The sequence below is a fragment of the Alosa sapidissima genome, chromosome 8 (genome assembly GCF_018492685.1).
Source record: "Alosa sapidissima isolate fAloSap1 chromosome 8, fAloSap1.pri, whole genome shotgun sequence".
Lineage (NCBI taxonomy): Eukaryota > Metazoa > Chordata > Actinopteri > Clupeiformes > Clupeidae > Alosa > Alosa sapidissima.
Window position 1 is genome coordinate 3,415,680 of NC_055964.1, and position 22,273 is coordinate 3,437,952.

Here is a 22,273-nt window from a genome sequence, read left to right on the forward strand (position 1 = left end):
CACAGACAAAAAACTTGGTATATTTGTTAATTCTTTGGGAATTAATTATACAAATAAATGTCATATACACAAATATCTTTGTCTCTTTCTCTTTCGCTCTGTGTGTGTGTGTGTGTGTGTGTGTGTGTGTGTGTGTGTGTGTGTGTGTGTGCGTTTGTGCGTGCGCGCTAGTGTGTGTGGTTACATGTCAACAAAGATTAACAAAGAGTTACACAGTTTTTTAACACAGAGGACATATACAGAAAAAATCACTGTGTCTCCTCCAGCAATCTCTGCAAGTTTCTTTGGAGCTGTTGAAGAGAGGAACAAACCAGTTGTTAGCTGACTTATTATTGTATCATGTCGTGCATTGTGTCATTTAGCAGACCTTACCTAATTGTTAAAAGATGAACTACACATATTAACATTAAAATTGGCAATGAGAAACCAGCTGGAACCTGCCACTATCTCCCATTTGCGCACACTCAAATATGTGTGCCCAATTAAATGGAGTAGCATGACGTTCAAGATCTGCTGCATAGTGGAGATTGAGAGTTCCCCAAACTCATCTTTGCATGTAACATGCTGTTGGTGCATTTTGACATTGTAAACGTTCTAGGGAGAGTGAAAAGCAGTTTAGCTACTCCTATTTTCTGGCTACATTTTGGTGTCCCTTTGGTGCTTGCCATTTCAGAGTCTGCCACAAACGCGACAGGTAGCCATATACTTTGACACCTCCACGTGAGCGTCAGATTAATCAAATGATAGCATGTCTAAACTGGTTGTACTGGAGATGGACACTTTATGAGAATATCAAAATGAATACATCTACATCTTCACAACAAACATAATATGAATGAGTTCGCTAAACTATTGGTAGGGACAAGTCACCATGGTCTCCATGTAAACCTACACCCATGTGTTGTTTAATTGTGTTTTCCTTTCTTTGAGATACCCTTAAGTCAATATGTATGTAGTAACAGTGAATTCAGACTTAGGTTCATTGGTTTGTTAAGCTGGTGATATGCCCTTTTAGGCAGGAGATCACCTTACTACCTCCATACAACTTCCACTTCTGGATCAGTTACTATAAATGTTTGATTAATGACCTGCCCTGCTGTATTTCAGAGCTCCTGTTTGCAGAACATGTTTATGGATCCTTTTTTAGCAGGCTTTATTTATCCAAGACATACACAGAGCTAGATCCACTTACCTTTTCCAGTTTCAGAATATTCATAGATAACATTGAGTAAACTTCAGCATTATCTTCAAGGTAATCTCTTTTGTAATCGTTTCTGCAACAGAATGTGATTAACAAAATGAACCTTTCGTGCTGTTTCGATCAGTGAACCAACAAAAAGGGACTGGAGATTGTTTAAAACACAGACTGAACGTTTTTCATTAGCTTTTAAAAGTAGGCTAGTTGTGATAACTGGTCATTTAATTAATTCTTAGAAATAACATCTTATTATCTCCAGCACAAATGTCCTGCATGCATATACGTACAGCGGAACACACATTGTTCTTACCCATTTTCAGGTGGTTCACTCATGGAGCCCAGAGAGGTCAGTCTTTGCTCCAGTGAAACTATCCTGAAGGCCATGTAGCAAGAGGACAAGACTAAAACACATACTCTATTCATGAAGACATAAAAAAGATAGCGTTAGTAATGAGCCACTATTACTTTTTCAGTATATGACTATCAATGAGAGGACACACATTAACATTGTGAAAGAGGAGTGATTAGACGTGTGGGAAACTCACAAGAACAGATAGACCATGAGAAGCGCGCTGAGGGAGATGGGTCTGAGGGATTTAATGTCGTATGCCAGCTCTGCTGTCTCTGCGGTCTCAGGCACACCTGTGGAGCACAGCACGCTTCACTCTAGCAGTCTGTTGCACTGGCTCTAACAGGCTGTGTTGCTTCAGTTAGGCACAGGTGACCTAGTAATACCTAATAGGATTTGCATGAAAATGATTTGTGCTGCACAATCAACATCCTAGCCTGGGTGAGCCCAGACAAACCTGTTAGCAAATTTGAATTTCCTCTGCAGGTCAGTCTGGAGACCATCTCATTGTTCCCACTGTCTGTTCAGTTTACACCTCATTAATTAATTGTTTAGAGTTATGGTTTGTATATTATGATTTCTGTTTTTTTTTTTTCATTATTGCTATTTGAGATTGCATTGATATTATTGTTATTATTTTTAATTTGCATAATGCAGGTTTAACAACTTTTTTAAGTGGTTCATTTTAACTATTGTAATGTTCATATTCTGTAAGTTGCTTTGGACAAAAGTGTCTGCAAAATTCCATAACCATACCCACTGAAACTGATTTCCGAATAACCAAAAAGCCAGAAACCAATAGCCAATTATTCTGCATGAGGTGGACTTAATATGACGACAGACAGAAGATAATGTTAGCAGTGATGTGAACAACTTGTTTGTGTTACTATTTTGCCAAATGATTTCCCATAAATCACAAAACCCCTAGGCACACCTGTGCAGAAAGAAAGATGATCCAGTGTGCTAACAAAAGTATAAAGGATAGACTGTAACATTTCAGGTTGATCAGTAATGTTGAAACCAACATATTGTTTAAACTTAAAGCTATGCCATATTTTTACTGTGGTATGTAGCTAAATATCTACGGGATTAATCACAACTGTATGAGAGCACCATTATATGGGGGTGTGTTTCTTGTCTCAGGTGAGTGTTGGAGAGGTTCAGGGACAACAGGCAGCTCTCCTGGTTTAGTCACATTCAGTAATGTCTGGGGAAGCTTTGAGTAGTCTGCAAAGACAAAAGATAAAGAGTGGGGACAGTGTGCAGTGAGTACACCTTCCATCCCATAACAGCTGTTAGTGATAGAAACCCCATGAGTTATTTAGCTTCTTCTCTATGATTCACACATTGATGAGAGGTGCATATAGCAGATGCTTTTATCTAAAGTCACAGAGACTCATTTTTGGGATCGATCCCACACCCACCACCTACCATGTGGTGACACTGCCCAACACCACGCCACACATAACAGGTGATATACAGATACCCTGTTCAGACTCATGAGTTATATACTCCAGATTGCTATATGATTGTAACATGTTGTTATTGTTGTTGCTTGGAAGCAAAGTATATTAAACATTCATTTCAACAGATAATTGATTTGCACATTTGCATAAATTCAGTTTCATAAAACTGGTTTGCCACAGACAAACAAACAACCATGTCTGTGCTCTTAAAAAAAGAGTAGGATAACATACCAGCCATCTTCTGAGAGTCTGGAGAGTGTGAGTCCGAGCTGCTGCTGTCCTCCATCTCCTGCCTCCTCTTCCTCACCTTCCCGTCCAGATCAGAGAAGTCCGCACAGAAGTCCTGCCCAGATGGACCACACACACAGTCAACAACAGTGCTTTTTAGAAATTCAGACAGACTTTGAAACAAGGAGACCAAAGGAGGTGTTCCATTCATAAACACATGTTTAGCATACTTTGCAAGAAGTGTCTTAGGCTTTTTCAAAACTAAAAACTTTTAGAAGTCTGATAGCCAGGCCTAAGAATTCCCAAAAATATTGTACAAAAGGCTTCGACATAAGTTTAAGGGCTCATACAGAGTCACGCCAAAGAGTTCATAAATAATCTGACATTTAGTATGTGACTGCTTAAATGGGCAAGTTTTATCTTCAAAAAGAATAGTTGAGCAGAGAGACTCTGGGTTTAGAGTGCAAGTTGTGACATAACGGAAGAATTAGTCTAGAACGTCAAATGAAGTTCCCTGACCAGAGGCAGGGTAGCAGCAGGTTCCACTCTGAAGCTGCACTCTGCTGAAGACGCCATGGGGCTGTTTCCTGTACTCTTCTCCTGGAAATGAAACAGTCAGCAACAGAGGGAACAGTCCTGGGCCTGAGTGTGCAGTGTGTTTGCTTTGCTTTGGGGAGAGTCTTGTCCACACACTGAGTGGCATCAAACTCTGAACTCTTTGGACAGGTTAAATCGTGCTCTAGAAGTAAAGCAACTGCAAAAGTCTGAATGTCATAAACTAAAGGCGTCCCTTTCCCTTTTGTAAAGTCATTTCTTAGTACCTCAGACACATTTGAGCCAGTGCATGAGTATAGTGTGAGCAACACATCTTTATGAAATTATTCTTTAAGAACAAAAAACATTTTGGAGACAAGTCTTTAAAATAAAATAAAACACCTACAAATTAGGTGGGCAAAAGGCCGTAAACAGTGTTTCAGAAACAACCCTTCATCAGATTATAATGATTCAACTTTTTCACATTATATATACATATTTCCTTTTGTAAATGTAAATATAAATCAGGTTTATACAAGAAATTTGTGTTCTGCATTTTACCCATCTGGGGGTAGTGTACTACACACCCACAGTGTACACCCAATCAAACACACACACTCAGAGCAGTGAGCACACTAGGAGCTAGGGATATAACGGTATGAAAATTTAACCTCACGGTTATAGTGACCAAAATTATCACGGTTTTCGGTATTATCACGGTATTTTTAAAAGTGTGTTTTAAAAATATGTTCAGAAAGCACTGATAGGCCTACACAAGCTGAAATAGTTTCAAAAAGTGTCCCGTTCACTTTTTCATGTTTAATTGGTTATGTGCTCATAGCTTAACTTACCCTACCATGACTTGGAGTTTGCTATTTCTGTTATTTGGACCCAATGAGTGAGACCAAAGTAAGTGTTCAAAATAAAACTTTAGGCTACTGTGTTCTCCTGATAACGTGAGTGGAATGGATTTCATGTGGACGTGAACATAAAAAGACGCAGAGTGGCTAAATGATACAGAGCACGTTTTGCGGTGAAAATGTTCCGCCTTTTAAAATCAGGTTTAGCCTAATCCGAATCGCAGTTAAATCCATCAATTAGACAACAGAATCAGTAGGGTACCAGTTTTGTTTAATTGTACCAGGCCTACTGTATGTCAAAAGCAGGCTCGGATGAAGCTGGGAAGGATTAAACACACGGTTTCAACACCACGGTAATCAACCGTGATAATTATGATATTTCAAAAGAAAACGGTAATTGTTATCGTGGTTTACCATTATACCAGTAATCGTTACATCCCTACTAGGAGCACACATACACACCCAGAGCAGTGGGCAGCCCTTAATCCTGGCGCCCGGGTAGCAGTTGGGAGTTAGGTGCCTTGCTCAAGTGCACCTCATCCATGGATGTGGGAGAGCGCTGTTCGATCACTCCCCCCGTCCACATTTTTCCTACCAGTCTCGGGATCGAACCGGCCACCTTTCGGTCACAAGGCCGATTCTCTAACCAGTAGCCCACGGATGTCCCACTTTTAGAATTTGAGCTTTGAGAATAATAAATGCTTACCTCCAAATGGTAGCATACAGACATGAGGAACTTGTATGTCGTGTCTCGAGACAAGAAGGAGACAAATACATGCTGAAAAACAATCACAAAGCATTGGAACATTCCAGTAAATATGTCCATAGAATTTGTTTCAAAATAGATATGACAAAAGTTAACGGAGACACCTCACTTACACGTTCATTTGATGTAGCGATCACAAGTGCATTTGGCACTAATATGGCTGTTTTTGTTTTCTTAACAACAGCTATGGAAAGCACTGGAATCACAATCTAGAAGCAACAAACGGTATTTCATGAGATGAGAAAACCGTCTGAGGAATTATTTGGCAGAACTAGAGTAGGCATCAAGTTTAAGCATGTCCTTCCAAAAGGAATCTGATTGGTATCTGATATCAATAAACAGCAAATACCACATAAGTATGACTGATTGCTGTAAACGGTTCAGCAAACATTGATGTCTATTTGATATTCCATGAATACACCCAGTGGTTTCGTATTTCACATCACCTTTAAGTCGCCTCTTTACCAGCCTTACATGGAGGCTTCAACATTTGTCTTTAAAAGTCAGGCAGTGGTGAGTTTGCTAACTGTTGCTTGACAATAACGGCCTAGTGCCTGTCTAGCAAGTACACCATACCTTGGTGTCTTTGCCGAACACTTTAGAGTGAAAGCAGATCCAGTTATCGGAGACAAACAGTCTGCCTTGGTAGAGGATGTCTTTCTGTAAAGCACAAGTGTAACCTGAGGACCAGAGACACACAGATCAGCCAACACACTGAACACGCTCTTGGGGAGAGGGTAAAAAAATGGCAATACTTTGTGTCTCAAAAACAGCAACTTACTTTGCCTCAGCTGCTCATCCTTGCTGATCTCTTTAAAAAGTTTGTGGTACTGGGTGTTTGTTTTGGAAAACTGAAATTGGTTATAAATAAAGACACTCATATTATCCACTGGTGCATAAATTCATTATAAGATCACTAGACGTAATGAATAAAATGAAGATGAGCTTGGCCTTAGGCTTTTTAGTCATCGAGCTTAGAAACACTGACCTGATTAGACTGAGACTTTTTCCTCTCGAGTTTGGCTTCTGTGTCACTTTGAACTTGTGACAGAAGTGAAGGATCAAATGTTTTTGACCTAATGAAAAGGTTCATGATATCACCCTCAAAACAAATGGGTTTCATTTACAGATGGAGCGAAACAACGATTTGAACTGCACACAGAATAATTAAAAAAGACAGGACTGATTTCAAGGTATATTTCATCTTGCGAAAACACCACAGAGTATACAGTTATTTCAAATCCCAATGATCTAGTCTACAATAGATACACAAGTGTCATACCTGATGAGGGCTGGTTTCCGTCTTCTCCTCAATAGCTCAGACTGTGGCTCTATAGATGCGGTTCCACTGGCTGGGACGGTTCTGCGCTGTTTTTCCTCTACCCCATTTTCAGTGTCGGAACTGCAGAATGTGGTTTACATCTCCATACATTAGATTTAAACACAAGTGTCCACAATTGTGCTGAACTTACAGACACAGATAGAAACACTCCAGTCATATTTCAGGAAAACCAAATGTCTGAGTTAAGCTCCATAAAATAATGAATTGACAGAACACAGCATTAAACCCGTGGTCTCTCAACTGTCTAATTCACCTTACCAGTATCCCTGTGCACCATTTTTGACAGCAACTTTGACACACTTGGATATGTTTTGAAAGGCCTGCGAGTTGGGTTGCTGTTCGGTCATGGAGCACGGCTAAGCACAAGTCTGCTGTGCCTCCTGCTAGACTCAGCCTCCACTGAGCACACCTGTCTGGGCATCGTCTCAGGTAACAGCAGTCTGATACTGTCATTTGGTGTGGGGGGTTAATTTACCACCCTTCATTGGTTTTCTGAGGTCATGAGGCTCTTTTTCATCTTGGGTTTTTGATAATTAAAAACGCTTTAAGATTGGGTTTTGTGGTTATCTAAGAAGGTAAAACTATAAGAGATATATTTAAATATATAATAATATAACAATATATAATAATGATGTGTATTAATAAATGATAGTGAAATAATACAGGATAAATAAGAAAAAGATCATAAATAGATATATAAGAAAAACATTCAATTTAATTTAAATTTAATATTACTTACAGAGCACCAAAACATTGCATATGTCTCATGGCGCTTTAGTGTTAAAAATCTGTTTTACCTAACGCCAACTTCAGAGATAATGATAAATTAAAGGTATCACTTTTGAGATTAAAATTGAGTGGAAATCTACAATGGATCTACAATTCACTCAACATAATATGGACACAATTTTTACAAAGTAAATAATTACTGTTCTTGTTTGCCTAACAGGTTCAGAAATACATGACAAAGTCCCCTAAGCAGTGCGGTAAAACAAATACTTACTATTCAAACACTATGCAGAACCCCCCCCCCCCCCCCCATCCAAAACAAAAAAAGAACTATTTCTATGTGTTACTAAACTTGCTTTCTGCATTAATTTGTTGATTAATGATTAAGAAATAACTGTATAGGATTGCACATGCAATTACTATGTGTAGGCTATAGTTTTATTTTTGTTGCATGGAAACAACCACATTTTGGGGGTTAGCTTACCGCAGTGGCACAAAACTACTTCCTGAAGCTGCCTTGCAGGTCGCACACATTGGCCTGGCTCCGGTGTGCTTCCTTCTCTGGTTGGATAAGACACAGTCATCATAGGCAAAGTATTTCTCCATGAGGGCCCACTAAAAGAGACTTCAAAGCTGGCACAGTAGTATGGAGGGCTTGCTGCATCCTGGTCCTCGTCCTCATGACAGTGAAGCCACAGTCCTCGGCTCTTCACTGGTTATCAGCTAGTCAGTGATTTACCTCTCGCCTGGGCCAGCCTTCATTTCAGTGCTCTCCTGCTGCGGCTATTCTGATAGGAGAGGGGATCTGAGAGAACATCTCAGGATGGTTCCCTGGAGAAGAACCACGCTGGGAACAAAACCTTATTAAAGGAACGAATACTTGATGGAAGCAAAAGGGTTCCACAATACTAAGCCATCTCTCTCTCTCTCTTTCTCTCTCTCTCTCTCCCTCTCTCAACTCTCTTGCTCTGTTGTTTCATCTGATCCTGTTGTGTAGGCCTACATCAAAACTCCTGTGAGAATGGTAACAACAGATAAACATTGCATGAAAATAAATTTTAAAAAATCTCAAATATCAGGAAAAATAGCCTTGTTCACAATAAATTATTCAAATAATCTGCTCGATCATACCAGACCAGCATCGTCTATTAATTTATGATTAACTCCAAATGGGACTCTACCTGCGTGGTTAAGGAATCTGCCATTGACTAGGATGTGCTTCTCCATTGCACACAGAGTGGATTGTCAAGCCAGTGAGTGTGTTGGAGTTGAGGGCTAGGTGCTGTGGAGAGCGTAGTGTCCCTCTGCTGGCGAGTGACGGTAGTGCCACTCTGATGGTTAAATGGATGACTATCGGTGCCAAAGGGAGGGCGAGATAGAAGAGATGTCGTGGAGAGCGCTGTGGTGAGGGCCGAGAGCGCAGGCTGTTGGAGGAGATGACACGGTTATGGAATTGAAGAGTCATTGTGCTGCCCTGCCTTTGTTGTTCTGTTTAAAACCAAGTGGAGCTGGTGGAGGACTACAGAGGGTGATTGTCACATTCATTTGGGGTGTTTCTTTTATTTTAGAGGCATTTTGGATATTTTAGTAGATTTTGCTCAGACAGAGGTGGTCAGTGATTTCTCATGATATTATCATTATTATCTTTTAATATTATATTATTATCTATATTAGTATTAGTATTATAATATTATTAAAAACGTAAACAACAGCAATATATGTAACTATCATACAAGGCCTTTTAGGGCAGAGGGGCTGTCAAATATGCATGCTTTATTGCATATCCAGTTGAAACTATTAGGCAGTTTATGTGAGGATTGGTGAGTCTGGTTTGAATAATTGCTTCTCTGATCGCCTGATTCTACCCTACATGGAATAGCTTTCTTGTGTAGGCCTATATATTCTGCACAAGACTAGGCCTACAAATAAATTAACAATGACAATCACAAGTCATGTCAAAATATTTGTGTTTATTTTCAGAATATATTACAGATGCAAAATAAAATAAATGTCTGGGGGGAAATGGGATATAAAGTTTTTTTTTTTTATTCAAGTTTATATTACGGAGACACCGTTAATATATATTCTAATATAGATTAAATAATTGTAGTGGGCCTATGCAGCAACACACGGTGGTAGCCTAGCCTACTTGATTAACATTTAAATATCCCCAAATTATGACTAAATAAACCTTTAGATTGCGCCAGCCTCCCCAAAGGCTTTAGTTCTAGGATAATGATACAGCAAATAGCCGAAAATAGTGTTCCACTTGCCAGGTGCAATTGGACCTCATTAATTCTCGCCCTCCCACTTGATTTAGGATTCATCACCGTTTTTCTGTCAGAAATCCTATCTCGAGAATGTCAGTCATTTCATCAGTTGACGAGAGTATTAAGGCAAACGGAGTCGACACCTACGACAGTGGCGATGACTGGGAGATTGGTCTCGGAAATCTGATTATAAATTTGGATGCTGATCTGGAGAAAGATCAACGCAAATTGGAGATGAATCGCGTTTTGAGCATAAAAAGCAACGTAAAACGGTGTGAGGATTTAGCCTTCAGTTGTGCGACCACAGTATTGGATGGCCTTACGAATCCATCCGCACAGCCGCCTTCTGTAGCCCGGGGAAATGCATGCAAGGAGTCGAAGAAATTTAAAGTGAAAAGGAGCAACTCTTCGAACGTGAAGGATAAAATTCTATCACTTGACACGCTGTACGGAATTCCTAAAGTATGCATCGGTAAACGACAGGAAAGTCAAGGACGCCTCGGAGAGGCTACTGAAATGAATTCGGCAGCGGACCAGGAGAACAGCAAGCTAAACACAAGTGATGTAACCATTTCTTGCGCCAAAGGCAAAGAGGAGAAAAGGGGTAAAAACCATAGCAGGACTTTGAAGAGGGAGAGGGATACTGTCAGGACGAGAAAGGAAAAGCAAGGTGATGCACTGGCCAGCCTTGATTTTAGTGGAGTGCGTGCGTCTGAGAATGACTGCGCTGTCGAAGGTGAGGAGAATCCATGTCACAGTGAAGACAGTGAAATGGGAGACAGCAAAGGGGGAGTGGGCGCTCGGATAATGGGCAGCGCTATTGTTGTGAACAAGATCGAGGAAATTGACGCACCGGCGAGGACACAGAAAACGGTAAGAAGGAGACGGTGGGATATTTTCAAATACTCGTCGGCATTTGTTTATTGTATGTGTAGACAAATTATTTTTTCCATATTTAATGTGTCAAAATGTCAGCTGGTTGTTGGATCTGTGGATACCTCGATGTCGCCATGGAGGTGTGTCAGCTTGAATTACCATGCCATCTATGAAAATACCCCCAATAACAGAGGAAAAGCATCGTGGCGATAGCTTAAGTGGCTGGGTGGAGTAGGCCAGAAACATCCTTACAAAGGTGTCCGAAATTTCCTTTTCTGTCATGTTGTCAAAACACGGTTTTTTAAGGTAGATATCTTTTCAACCAACATGACACTGTAGCCTATTGGTGATTACAAATATATTTATTTTTTTAAACGTCTGACTCTTTGTGCCTAATATAAATTTGAGATAGGCTATTATGTGGACTCTCTCAGCTTGCATACATTTGATTTAAACCAGATTAAATCATTTTGTGGATGAACGAATACTGTCAGTGCCTCTCTGTCTAAAGTTTACTGAGGCTGTTCATATGAAATGGTCCAAGTAGACATGTTGCATTTATCTTATCTTTGTGCAGTCAAAAACATGGATTGTAGGTCTATTTGCAAGTAGTGCCTAGTGCCTTCCTCCATTGTTAAATAGTACTCCTGACGCTCCTCCAATTGGTGTCTGGCTGTCGTTTCCCTGAGACTGTCCTTCTTTCACAAAGGCATCATTGTGTGGCCTCCTCTGCAGGTTGTTGTCAAACGTTATTTACTGTTTTATTGGTGTGGGGTGATGGCTGGCTAACTCTACCTCCTTGCCCTCATTTAACCAAGGCCTTTTGCTACTCAGATCAGACCCATTCTTATGTTGTTTTACATATTGCACCACCCCTTTCTATCTTTTTTGATTTGTCAAGTAAATGTTTGTTAATGGTACAGCAATGTGTAGATGATGGCAATGAGAAAGCAGTGCGACCAAGACAGAGGGATAAAGAGGTGCCAAGAAGCCTAATTTCTTCTGTAGTCTTCTATATCAATATTAACTGAGAATCATCAAATAGCCAATGATATGACGGTTGTGTGGAAACATTTAGTCAAAGACAAGAGAAAATATGTGCTATGTTAACACTAAAACAAATTTAATGAATGACTTAATTGACTTGGAAATGGCTGTTTATTCCTAAGAGTTATTTTCATTGTTTACTTTTAGCTGTTAACAGAGCAGAGAACAAATAGCACTTGATTTGCAACATTATTAGGACTTTGGTTATGCAATGTAATACATCTAAATGTAATTCTTTGTGACAGTGAATATGAATGATGCATCACCACTATCAAGCCCACATGAAATTGCATATCATACCTTACATGATGTGTTGAGTAGAAACACAAAGCCTACATCACACTGGTGGCATTCGCTTCCAGTGATATTTACTAAAAAAGGGAAAATGTCAATGTTATTCAAGTAAAATCATTTGTATAACATATCACCTGTAATTCTATAGAATGCAACAGGCACACATGAGCTATTGAATTATCATGTATGAAGCTAATTGCTGATGGATGTCATGTCATTGTTTGCCACTTTTTTTGTAATAGTGAATTGGATAGCATCATTACAGGGAAGAATATTATTATCATGTGGTCACATAACAATGATAGAAGTGAGGATGAGAGAAAAAATGAGAAATACTATCGGTCAATATTTTGGTAAATGCACTCAGTGAAATGTGCTGTAGAAACAGACTCCCCTGACCAGTAGGGTAACTACACTGAAGTAAAGTGGACAGACTCATTTGTTTCAAAAATACTTTTATCCTCTCGAAACCACCTTAACCCTGACATGGTACCAAGTGACTCCTCTGCTGACCTTATTCAGCTGTTTACTTCCCCTTCACTCTGTGCAGTTGCAGGTGCGGACCCGCTCGGTTGGAACCAACACTCAGGAGCCAGGGAAGGCCAGCGATGCAGCACAAATGGGGCCGTGCCAGCCGGGCACCAGTGTCAATCTGGAGGGCATCGTGTGGCATGAAACAGAAGAGGGTGAGTTTCATTTAACTCTCCCTCACTGGAAGCTAGAAACGGAAGTTAGAATGATGAAATGTGACAAACAATGTTTGGTCCTGATTTTTGGGTGGTCCTGACTCAAAGCCATCAGTCAGTTTATGGTCCAGTGTCAAACATTTCATGACTTACCACTGTCAGCTTTTGGGGTGTACAGATATTCTAGAACCTCTCTGTGGGAAATGCAGTAATATTACGTGGCTAGTGAGGGGTGTCCCGGCTCTGTGTAGTGATATAGTCAGGTTGCTGAATGTGTCCAAAGTGCAGGATGGGGTATGTCCATCAATGACTTCCCAAGCAGGAAAGTATTTCAGTTCAAGTCAATTTACTGAATAGAGCTCTGTATAGTATCATAGCATAACACATACTGCTGTTACAAGTCTTTTTTTAACTTAATGATAGTTCTTCATTATCAATTAAATTGGCCGTGTCTTGCAGATCTGAATGCACTTTGTTCTCTCAGAAGAAACATGTACTCTGCATACAGTTGAGGCCCAAATCCAGTAGTTGTGTGGCAAACCTCAATGATAACCATGTAGGCATCTGAAGGCCTTTAGATGGCTGGCATTGCAAAATGATGCTGTCCATGGTCCTGATCCCAGCTCCACTCTTATGGATTCATAGTTTTTCATGCTCTTATGTATAAATGCAATGTGACACTCGTGCTAGTGGGGTTGGTAAAGGATATCCCCATAGCTGTAATTGCCTTCGGCCTACGTAGCTACAGCTGAATTACAGCCGTGGAAATATCCGTTACCAACCCCACTCCCACTCGTGTCATATTGCTTAATTAAATCACAGCAAGATGCCTGCCACAACAGTTTATAGGCAAAGACAGTGATGAGACTAAAACACCTGTGTGTTTACAAATATGTAAAAATGTGGCTGGTTATGGTCTTTAGAGCAAAATATATTTTTTATGAATTTTCCATTGCCTGGTAGGCTACGGCAGTTCAGTTTTTATGGCTGTAAATCTGGTTTTGTAATGGAACATTTTTAAATTAGTGTAGTTTCAGCTACTCTGAACTGTTTTGTTGTATGAGTACCCCTACATGTATACAATTAATAATGCTGTGAAAGTGAAGCAATACTTTGGAAAGAACATTTATTAGTCTTGTTGTAGCTATCAAGGGATCCTCCACTCTGCTGTTTCAGGGAAGCAAAGACACTGGATACATATTAATTAAGCACATGGTAATTTCTAATCACCATTTTATTACTCACCTCACACATACACAGAGGAAACCTATCACAGAGGAAAGCCTAGATTTGGGACTATGATACAAACAGTCTGCCAACAATCCATTTGTCTTTTACAATTTAAACTTTAATTTGAAATATCCCAGGCATATATCAATTTCAATTTTAATTTAATTTTGCTTATAGAGCGCCAAAACATTACACATTGTGTCATGGCGCTTTACAGAGATTGCCCATGAGTAACATATCATAGTCCTTACACAATACAGTATAGCCAGCATAAACATAGACAAGAAGATAATTGTGAACCCTGGTCCTCTGATGGTCTAGAATTGTTGCCATGGTGTAATGTGACACAACTAATGGCTGGTATCACTTCAATTTCTGCCATCAACATGTTGCTTTTTTTACAGTGAGGCCAGTTGTATATCATATTGATGATTGTAATATGTATATAAGGCTTTTTGTAAATACTTCTGTTCTATAGAATTGTGTGCATCTAAATGGTCATGCTGGAAGATCACTGTACCTAATAAACAAATGCACATGCATTGCTGTGGCTGCCACTCATTTCTGTTCCAATTATAGGTGTACTTGTAGTTAACGTTACATGGAGGAAGAGGACATATGTAGGAACCCTACTGGACTGTACGAAACATGACTGGGCACCACCAAGGTAAATCATTTTGTTGTGTGAATAACTGCATCTGGCATTGATGACAGTCAACAGAAAACCTTGACTGTTCACTCACTGCAACTGCTACTGTCTGGACTTGAATAAACAAGAGAGAGCCGACTATTCAGCAACCTGCAAGCTGCACAGTAAATACAAAAGGAAATATGTGTTGTTTTGTCAATAAAATACTATCACAATGTCGGCCTGCTTTCATTTTTAGATTCTGTGACTCACCAACCACTGATGCTGAGACACAAGGAGGACGTGGCCGCAGCAAGCGCATGCGACTGGCTATTCCAGAGCAGGCCATCGTAGAGCCGGTGCTTCCTAAAGTCCGAGCACTGCCCCACAAGAGACGCGGGGTTGGAATGAGCAGCAAAGGACGCAGAGGCAGCTTGAACCTGCTGAGCAACTGCAGGACACCTCCCTACTACACTGAGGAAGAGCTCAAGACTAGTCCACTGTCGCAAGGCAAAAGGAAAATCAAAGCTCCCGCTGACCTGGATCTGACACTAGTCACTGAGGACATTAAGAATGGGAACGGGAAACGGATACGAGCCAAATCCCGAAGCGCACCCTCCACACCGCAGGGGAAGTCTGATCCAGTATTCCTTGACCAAGCGTGTCCCTCACCAATGCTGATTGACTGCCCGCACCCAAACTGCAACAAGAAGTACAAGCACATCAATGGCTTGCGGTACCATCAGTCACATGCGCACTTAGACACAGACAGGAAGCAGGAGTTTGAGGTGGAGAACGAAGAGCGGCTCACGGATGAGGAGGAGGGGGGCCCGGTGAGAGGCCTGGCTTTCAGCTGCACTGAGGCCACCCCCTCTTCCTCGAAGAAAGCAATCTCGCCACCCAAGCTTGGAGCGCTGGGCCCCTCGAAGGGCAGAAAGATGATGCTGAATAACGAGCCGGGCCTCATAATGGCCTCTAAATCACGAAGGCATGCAGTGACCAAAGAAGGCCCCGCAGATGACTTGAGCAACCTACCAATCATCTCCAACATGACAGTGGTTTTAGAGAATTGTCTCATTGCAGATCGCAGCTCCTCAGTCGAAATGCCAAAGCTGGAGGCGGAGGATGTGATTGACAAGCGTGAGGTAGATGACCTGAGTAAAAAAGAAATGGGCAAAGCTGAGAAATGCTCATCAAAGGCTAGGGCTGGGAGGTTTATCGTGACACCTCCCGCTCCACCAAAGCTTATTGCCATTCCTACAACAACGTTCTCTGCAAACAGCGCTGAGGCCAGCTGTCACCATTCATCGCCCACTGTGGCTCTAACAAAAGCCAAGAGCCTCTCTCTAAAACCCATCAAACCAAAACTGGACATGATTTTGCAGCCTAATTTGCCAAGTTCGACCCTGGCCACTTGCAAAGAAGGCAAAAGAAAAGATAAACAAAGACTGAAAGACAGACATTGTAAGGACATCAGGAGTACAAAGTCTGAACATGTACATGTAAAGATGGAGGACTCAAAAGGCATTGGAAAAGACTTTTCTATCAGCCTCCTGAAGGAACATCTGAGTAAGCAGGAGGTCTCCAATGGTCCAAATGAAACTCAGGAGAGCCGAATGGCAAGCATAAGGGCAGAGGCAGACAAAGTGTACACCTTCACTGACAATGCCCCCAGTCCCTCCATTGGAGGTTGCTCTAGACTTGACTCCAGCACTCTGGCCAATGGGGAGGGGCCCACCAGCAAGACCAACAGCCCAGCATACTCAGACATCTCAGATGCAGCAGATGATGGTGGTTCAGATGGCCGCTTAAACACAAAGTTGAAGGTAAACGCTGCTACAGAGCCAAACCCTGGCCACAGTGCAAATGCCAGGGTTGTCCCTGGTGCACTGAAGGAAGCCCAGTCCTCCCCCCTATATCATGGTTATGACTCCTACTGTCTTCAGGGGTTTGTGCACGCGGGGCAGGCCAACCCCTCCACATTTCCTAAGGTCTCTGCAGCATACGACGGAAAAACAAAGAAGGACGATTTGAAGGAGGTTGCAGAGGAATTTAAAATCACAGACTCAGCCGACACTAAGAAAAAGGACATATGCCCCTCTGGCACCCAGTCACAGCTTCAGATGGCCATCACTGACACACAGACTGCACTAGCTCAGTCGCTATACTATGGACAGTATTCTCGAAGTATCAAAGTGGATCAAAAGCTGCTAACTCTGTCAGCCGGTTCCCACAGTAGAGCGCCTGTGGAGGCCGGGTCTGAGGACATGCAACAGAACAAACAGAAGGGCCCGCAAGCTGTGCGGGAGCTGGAGCTCAGAGAACAGCAGAGAGAGGATGTGAGAGAGGTGCCATTAACGGGTGTGATATCTAAAGGCGTCAACACAGTCAAAAGCAGTGGCAGCAAGGTTGGCCACCCTTACCTAGAGCTGGAGAAGCAGCAGGTTAAATCTGCCCTCATCACAATGATGAAAGACCAGAGGCTAGAGCCTGAGGAGCTCAGATCTGGCAAAGAGTTGACTGAGCAGATCCCAGTGGACTCAAATGTGTCACATGTTAATGTAAGTGGCCATAATGTGTTCTCTAGTTGATGCTGACATTCATGGCAATGCTGAGATATATGAAGAATATAATTAATAGGGTGAGGAGAATCTACCATGCTAAAATGTTTGAAATCATAAGCACCAATATTTTTGTCATGTAATCTTATCAGTCCCATTGCTGATTCATAACTGTTTTTATATTGGATTTTGCACACATGTGATGTAAGCATCTTTAGAAAAATCATCGCCAATAATGGATGATTAGTGTCCTGGTCACACTTGATAAACACATGAAATGTGTCATATACACCAACCACAAAGAAGGAAATGAGTATACCCTACGTTTGATAGTAGTCTTTCCTCCTGATGTAGGATTGTGAGTCTCTCTGCTGGGCCAGGCCCTACCCTGCCAAATATGCCACTCTGCTGAATCAGGAGATCAGCAAGGGCTGTGCAGAGCTCCATTCAGACAAGGCTAAAGATCTGGACGCGCCTCTGGAGTCAGGCAGTAAGATGGGAGCGGAATTGTTAAACAAGAGGCCAGAGGCTCTTGGGAATGACCAGGACGACGCTGAGAAAACTGATGATCAAGACGCGTCGGGGGAAGTGACCGAGGAGTTGAAGAGTACGACTCTGGGATCTGAGGCCTCTGCTTTGAGCCCGCAGCAATCATACGTCCAGTACCAGCACTCCTACCCTTACCTGCACCTGTGTGATCCCAGTAACCATGCCTACAGGGTCATGTCTCCAGCACTAGTATCAAGCTACGCAGGTAAGACCATGTATGTCAATATGGTAGCACAAGACTTTGAAATTGAATTAAAACATCTTAACTGCATGATTTTAAAGGTCTAAAATGTGTAAAGTTAAGTCAAGACAACCATAAACGCTGAATATGTTCTAATAGCATTATATTTTTAAATTGAATTTAACATTTATTTATTAAAGGAACACGCCAACATTATTATTATTCACCATCTCCCCCAGAGTTAGTGAAGATGATATATACCTTCTCGTCTCTATTACATGGGTGCGTCAGACTGAGTTACTGCACGCATGGAGATGAGAAGGGTATGTGTCATCTTATCCAACTCTGGCAGAGACAGTGAATAAGCTAATTTCCCAAAATGTTGGTGTGTTCCTTTAAGGTTAGTACATCTGTGACTTGTGTGCCTGAGAGGGTTATTTATTGGGGCTCGAACATGTCTACATATTCCAGATGGCCAATTAGTAGATTTGTTTGGGGTTCTGTAGAAACAAATCTCTCAGTGAGCTTTGTATGGTCTTTGTTGCTTTCAAACATTTGGGAGGAAGAAATTGTGTGGTAACTCATTGCTTTCATGTTGGATTTTGATGGTGCGTTCAACAAAAAGTTATTTTGTGCACATCCCTCCTTCTGGCAGGTGCAGGACAAAAAAAGATTTTGATGGTGCACCATCAACACGTTCCTTTCTGCACTCAGTTGTGTGGATTTAAGTTGATATATGATGCAGATAAATATGATAAACATGATATAACAGTCGGGCTGGCATCCTGACTCATTTTTGTGATAAATCCAATGCAGACAATGTATTCTGGGGCAAACAATCCATGTCTCTTAGTGTTATGGCAAAAGCAACCTATGAAGCAATTTATTTTGAGCAGACCTGACATGCCTGGTCAGGTGATGCTAATTAGCTGGGGATACCACAATTTGTTCAGTCCACCTACAGTATGTCAGTGTTTTGTTGGCCATAATACAATAATGTAACCATCCCGTTGACCTAATGTATTAGAATGAAGTTGGGCGAGTAGATGGTTATTTTCAGCATCTGTGTGTGTCTCCTCCAATAGGTTTTCACTACCCTCTCTATGGGAAGACTGCAGGCAGAGAGGAGGCCGATTTATCACAGTCTAATAACAGCAGCATGAACAGCAAGCCTCCCAGTGACTCAACCACCCTGGAGCTGCGTCAGCATCATAACATGCCATACCATGGCAAATCCCCTGTGGTATGTGTCACCATTGTCCAGGTGATTTCCCTGAATTTAAATAGAGAGGTGTCCATTTCAAGTTCAAATCGAGGGTTCTACATACAATTCCAGTTTGTAGATATACAGTATGTATACTCTAGCAAACATAATTATAAAACAGTGAGACCTATTTTAAAATATTTTTCAATCTAAGAAATTCAGTGTTTTAGTTGTTGTTTAAATTAAATGTATTTGCCTCTTTACGATCATTTTAACTTCTTCCTACTATCTTTGAGAAGTGATTCTGGGTTGGGTATTGGGTAAGAATACCATTAGTTTCCAATGGACCAGACCAGTTAACTTCCCCAATGATAAGCAGACATGTATTATTTCTGTTGACTTCCTGATGTCATTGTCAGTTTTGTTGATAATTGATTTCCTTGATTACCATTGATTCATTTTGCCAACTGGGTGCATGTGGGCAGTGTACTGTACTCCCACTGCACACAGCTACCAGTCGTGTGCTACTCCACACATAATCACTCTACCAGTGGGACTGATGACAGCAGAGGTGAAAGTTCTCTGCAGCTTCCTTGGGTCCTGATTAGTCCTGGGAAACAGACAGCGGCCTTATGCTGAAAGTTAAGAAATGATTGCATATGCCATACAGTCACAGTCATTTGAATACACTTGATATTTTACCTTTGCATATTTCCTCAGCATCACATGCTTAGCATGGAGTCTCAAGGCATATGGTTTGTTTCTCTCTCTTGTTCATGTGCGTTGTGTTTGTCCCATGTGCAGCCTGGTGAGAGGGGATCTCCTGAGCGTGAGCGGGACCTGGAGCAGGAGAGGGAGCCGGTCCCTTACTCTCAGCATCTCCACACCCACCATCACACTCACCTGGGCATGGGCTACACTCTAATGCCTGGCCAGTATGATCCGTATCCAGGTATACAACAACATCAGTGGAACTCTTTACAATCAAAAACAATTAGAATCACCAACAGTAGTCCTCTGGGTCCAAGCATTTTAAAAAGAGTGTGACGATAACAGAATATGTAATGATTCGATAGATTTAACAGGTAAAGAGACACCTGGAATATAGAAAATATTAGCAAACAGAGCCAAGTAAAAGTAAACCACTATAAGTGTGTTTATTATAAGCACATGCAAATAAGCAGAATAGGTTACAATGGAGAGTTTGCTACTGCTTTGGCAACATTGTAACACTTACAGTCATGCCAATAAAGCTTATTGAATTTAATTGAATTGAGTTGCCACCAGACAAGTTATCATGGCTTTGAACCCATTCGTACTTCCCACCTATATGTAGACCTAGAGGACCAAGAAGGTTGATTGCTATTGGTAATGCATAATGTTTCATTTGTCGGTATGGCTCTGTTCTGGGAGGAGGCAGGCTACAGCAGCTTAAAAGCCCTGAATGATGTCCACCAATATAAGAGCGAGTGATCAGCTGATCAATCAGCTGTGTAGTCAGCTGAGCAGTTAGCCAAGTTGGTGGGCATGACTCCGTGGCCTGCCTGAACTAATGCTATGCTCCATTTTTCAAGAAAATGCTTCAGGTTTGTTGAAATTGCATGTGAAGTCAAGTTTCATAAAGATATTTAGCCTAATGATCTGTCTTGTCCTCTTAGGGTTAAGTCCCACAGCTGTGGTCTCTAGTCAAAAGAAACATAATTCATCCAATGGTATGTCTCACACTGATGGTGAATGATGGTCTTACTCACAGTCATTAACATTTCAAAGCATGGTGAAATCATTGTAAATTTAAAAATACATTTCATTATGAATATGTTAATATATCATGTATCCTCTGTACACATTGTCTTTTTAACATTGTCTGTTCTCTTTCCTTGCAGAGAGTGATGGAAAAATGTGAATCAGTGAATGGTGTAACTGGCTCACATTAGGATGTATTGATTCAAAGACATCAATTCCATGGTGTTATTCATTGCCTCGATGGGAGGCAGAAACCAATTTCATTTCTTGTTAATGAAAACAAGATTACAATGCAGTGCTATTTCAATATTGGTGGCAGTACAGTATGTTAATCAATATACTAATTTTGACATGGACTTGGTGAGAAGGCTTTGTAACATATCTGCTTCGGATGCCTGCCATATTAAACTAACACATGAAACCATATTGTCATAGAATCCACCACAAATTGCTGTATTGAGCTGTTTGTACGTATTGTTATGTGAGCGCAATATTGAATGTATTTAATATCATCTTATCCACTGTGTGCTTAGTGAGAGTTATAGTGATGGGCTGAAGTGACTGAGAAGTCAACTCTCCTGAATTGCTCAATTGCATTTGTACTAAAAGAGACTGCAGTCACTTGTCTGTTGTGTTTTTGTCAAATAAGAGCAAGTCTACTTGCCTTCCCAGTGCCATAGATCTGTGCTGTGCATCCTTTAATAGCAGAATGTTGCAAGCTTAAACTTTTTTTAATCAGAGTACGATACGGTAGTGGACACCATGTCACTTGCATATCAGTATTCCTTTTGGTTACTTGAATAGTGCTGCAGACAAAAAATGTTTACAAGTGCAACTTCCCTGAAGCAACACTTATTGATGTAGCCTGGTCAGTTCTACCTGTTGTTATTTTATAAATGTCAGCTATACAGTAAAATGTCTGTTGATTTTTATACTCTACTTGGCTTATGAAGTCTGGCAATTCAAATAAAAGCAACAACAATTTCCCCTTTTCTCCTTTTCCTTATGTCACTTAATGACTGTTCTTGAATGCAACCACCAATCAATCAATGTATTGTTTATGGTGCACTATCACCATGCAACATGGCCTCAATACACTTTACACTAACAAATTAACATATTTAGGGGGGGGGGGGGGGTGAAAACAAACAAAACAAAAACATGATGCCTGATGGAGCAGTGAGACTCGCCAGTGTACCCGTAACTTGGCACAGACATTACAAACAAGACATTACAAACATGTTTACAAATAATAGTACAAAATAAAAGGGATGATGTAAGACTAATCATAACAACACACACACACACAAGAAAACTTTGTTATTTAATGTTTAAGAGAATCTAGGCACAGAACTTGAACACCTTTCATGTGCGTATGTATCTAGGGCTTTGCTTTGGTCCCCACTGTGCAGTGTGGGACAACCTGAGCTTAGCCTACTGTGGATGACCTCATAGGCTAGTAAATGCTCCAAAAGACGTATGTTTTCCAATAATCATCTTCAAGCATCTTAATCTGGCTTATACTGTCTTAA

At 41.1% G+C, this 22,273-nt stretch overlaps 2 protein-coding genes across 8 annotated transcripts; one reads left to right on the forward strand and one right to left on the reverse strand.

Moving 5' to 3' along the window:
* Positions 1-8,782, reverse strand: LOC121715475 (GRAM domain-containing protein 2B). 3 transcript variants are annotated; one of them, XM_042101258.1, is made up of 15 exons: positions 8,654-8,782; positions 7,957-8,319; positions 6,684-6,803; positions 6,390-6,477; positions 6,183-6,252; positions 5,978-6,081; positions 5,515-5,610; positions 5,342-5,413; positions 3,761-3,841; positions 3,245-3,356; positions 2,661-2,774; positions 1,744-1,840; positions 1,509-1,613; positions 1,193-1,274; positions 1-290 (listed from the first exon to the last, which is right to left on the reverse strand). In XM_042101258.1, exons 2-15 carry the CDS (start codon positions 8,076-8,078, stop codon positions 249-251), a joined length of 1,305 nt encoding a protein of 434 aa, XP_041957192.1. In that variant the 5' UTR covers positions 8,079-8,319; positions 8,654-8,782; the 3' UTR covers positions 1-248. The 3 variants fall into 3 exon arrangements, with proteins under 3 accessions (XP_041957192.1, XP_041957191.1, XP_041957193.1); XM_042101257.1 differs by having other exon boundaries at positions 7,957-8,485; XM_042101259.1 differs by lacking the exon at positions 3,761-3,841 and having other exon boundaries at positions 7,957-8,782.
* An 834-nt stretch (positions 8,783-9,616) lies between these two features.
* znf608 (zinc finger protein 608) lies at positions 9,617-21,699 on the forward strand. 5 transcript variants are annotated; one of them, XM_042101252.1, is made up of 9 exons: positions 9,617-10,615; positions 12,510-12,645; positions 14,455-14,542; positions 14,763-17,064; positions 17,419-17,818; positions 18,880-19,058; positions 19,803-19,950; positions 20,657-20,710; positions 20,882-21,699. In XM_042101252.1, exons 1-9 carry the CDS (start codon positions 9,833-9,835, stop codon positions 20,899-20,901), a joined length of 4,110 nt encoding a protein of 1,369 aa, XP_041957186.1. In that variant the 5' UTR covers positions 9,617-9,832; the 3' UTR covers positions 20,902-21,699. The 5 variants fall into 5 exon arrangements, with proteins under 5 accessions (XP_041957186.1, XP_041957185.1, XP_041957188.1 ...); XM_042101251.1 differs by having other exon boundaries at positions 20,657-21,699; XM_042101254.1 differs by having other exon boundaries at positions 18,880-19,037; positions 20,657-21,699.
* The last annotated feature ends 574 nt before the right edge of the window (positions 21,700-22,273 follow it).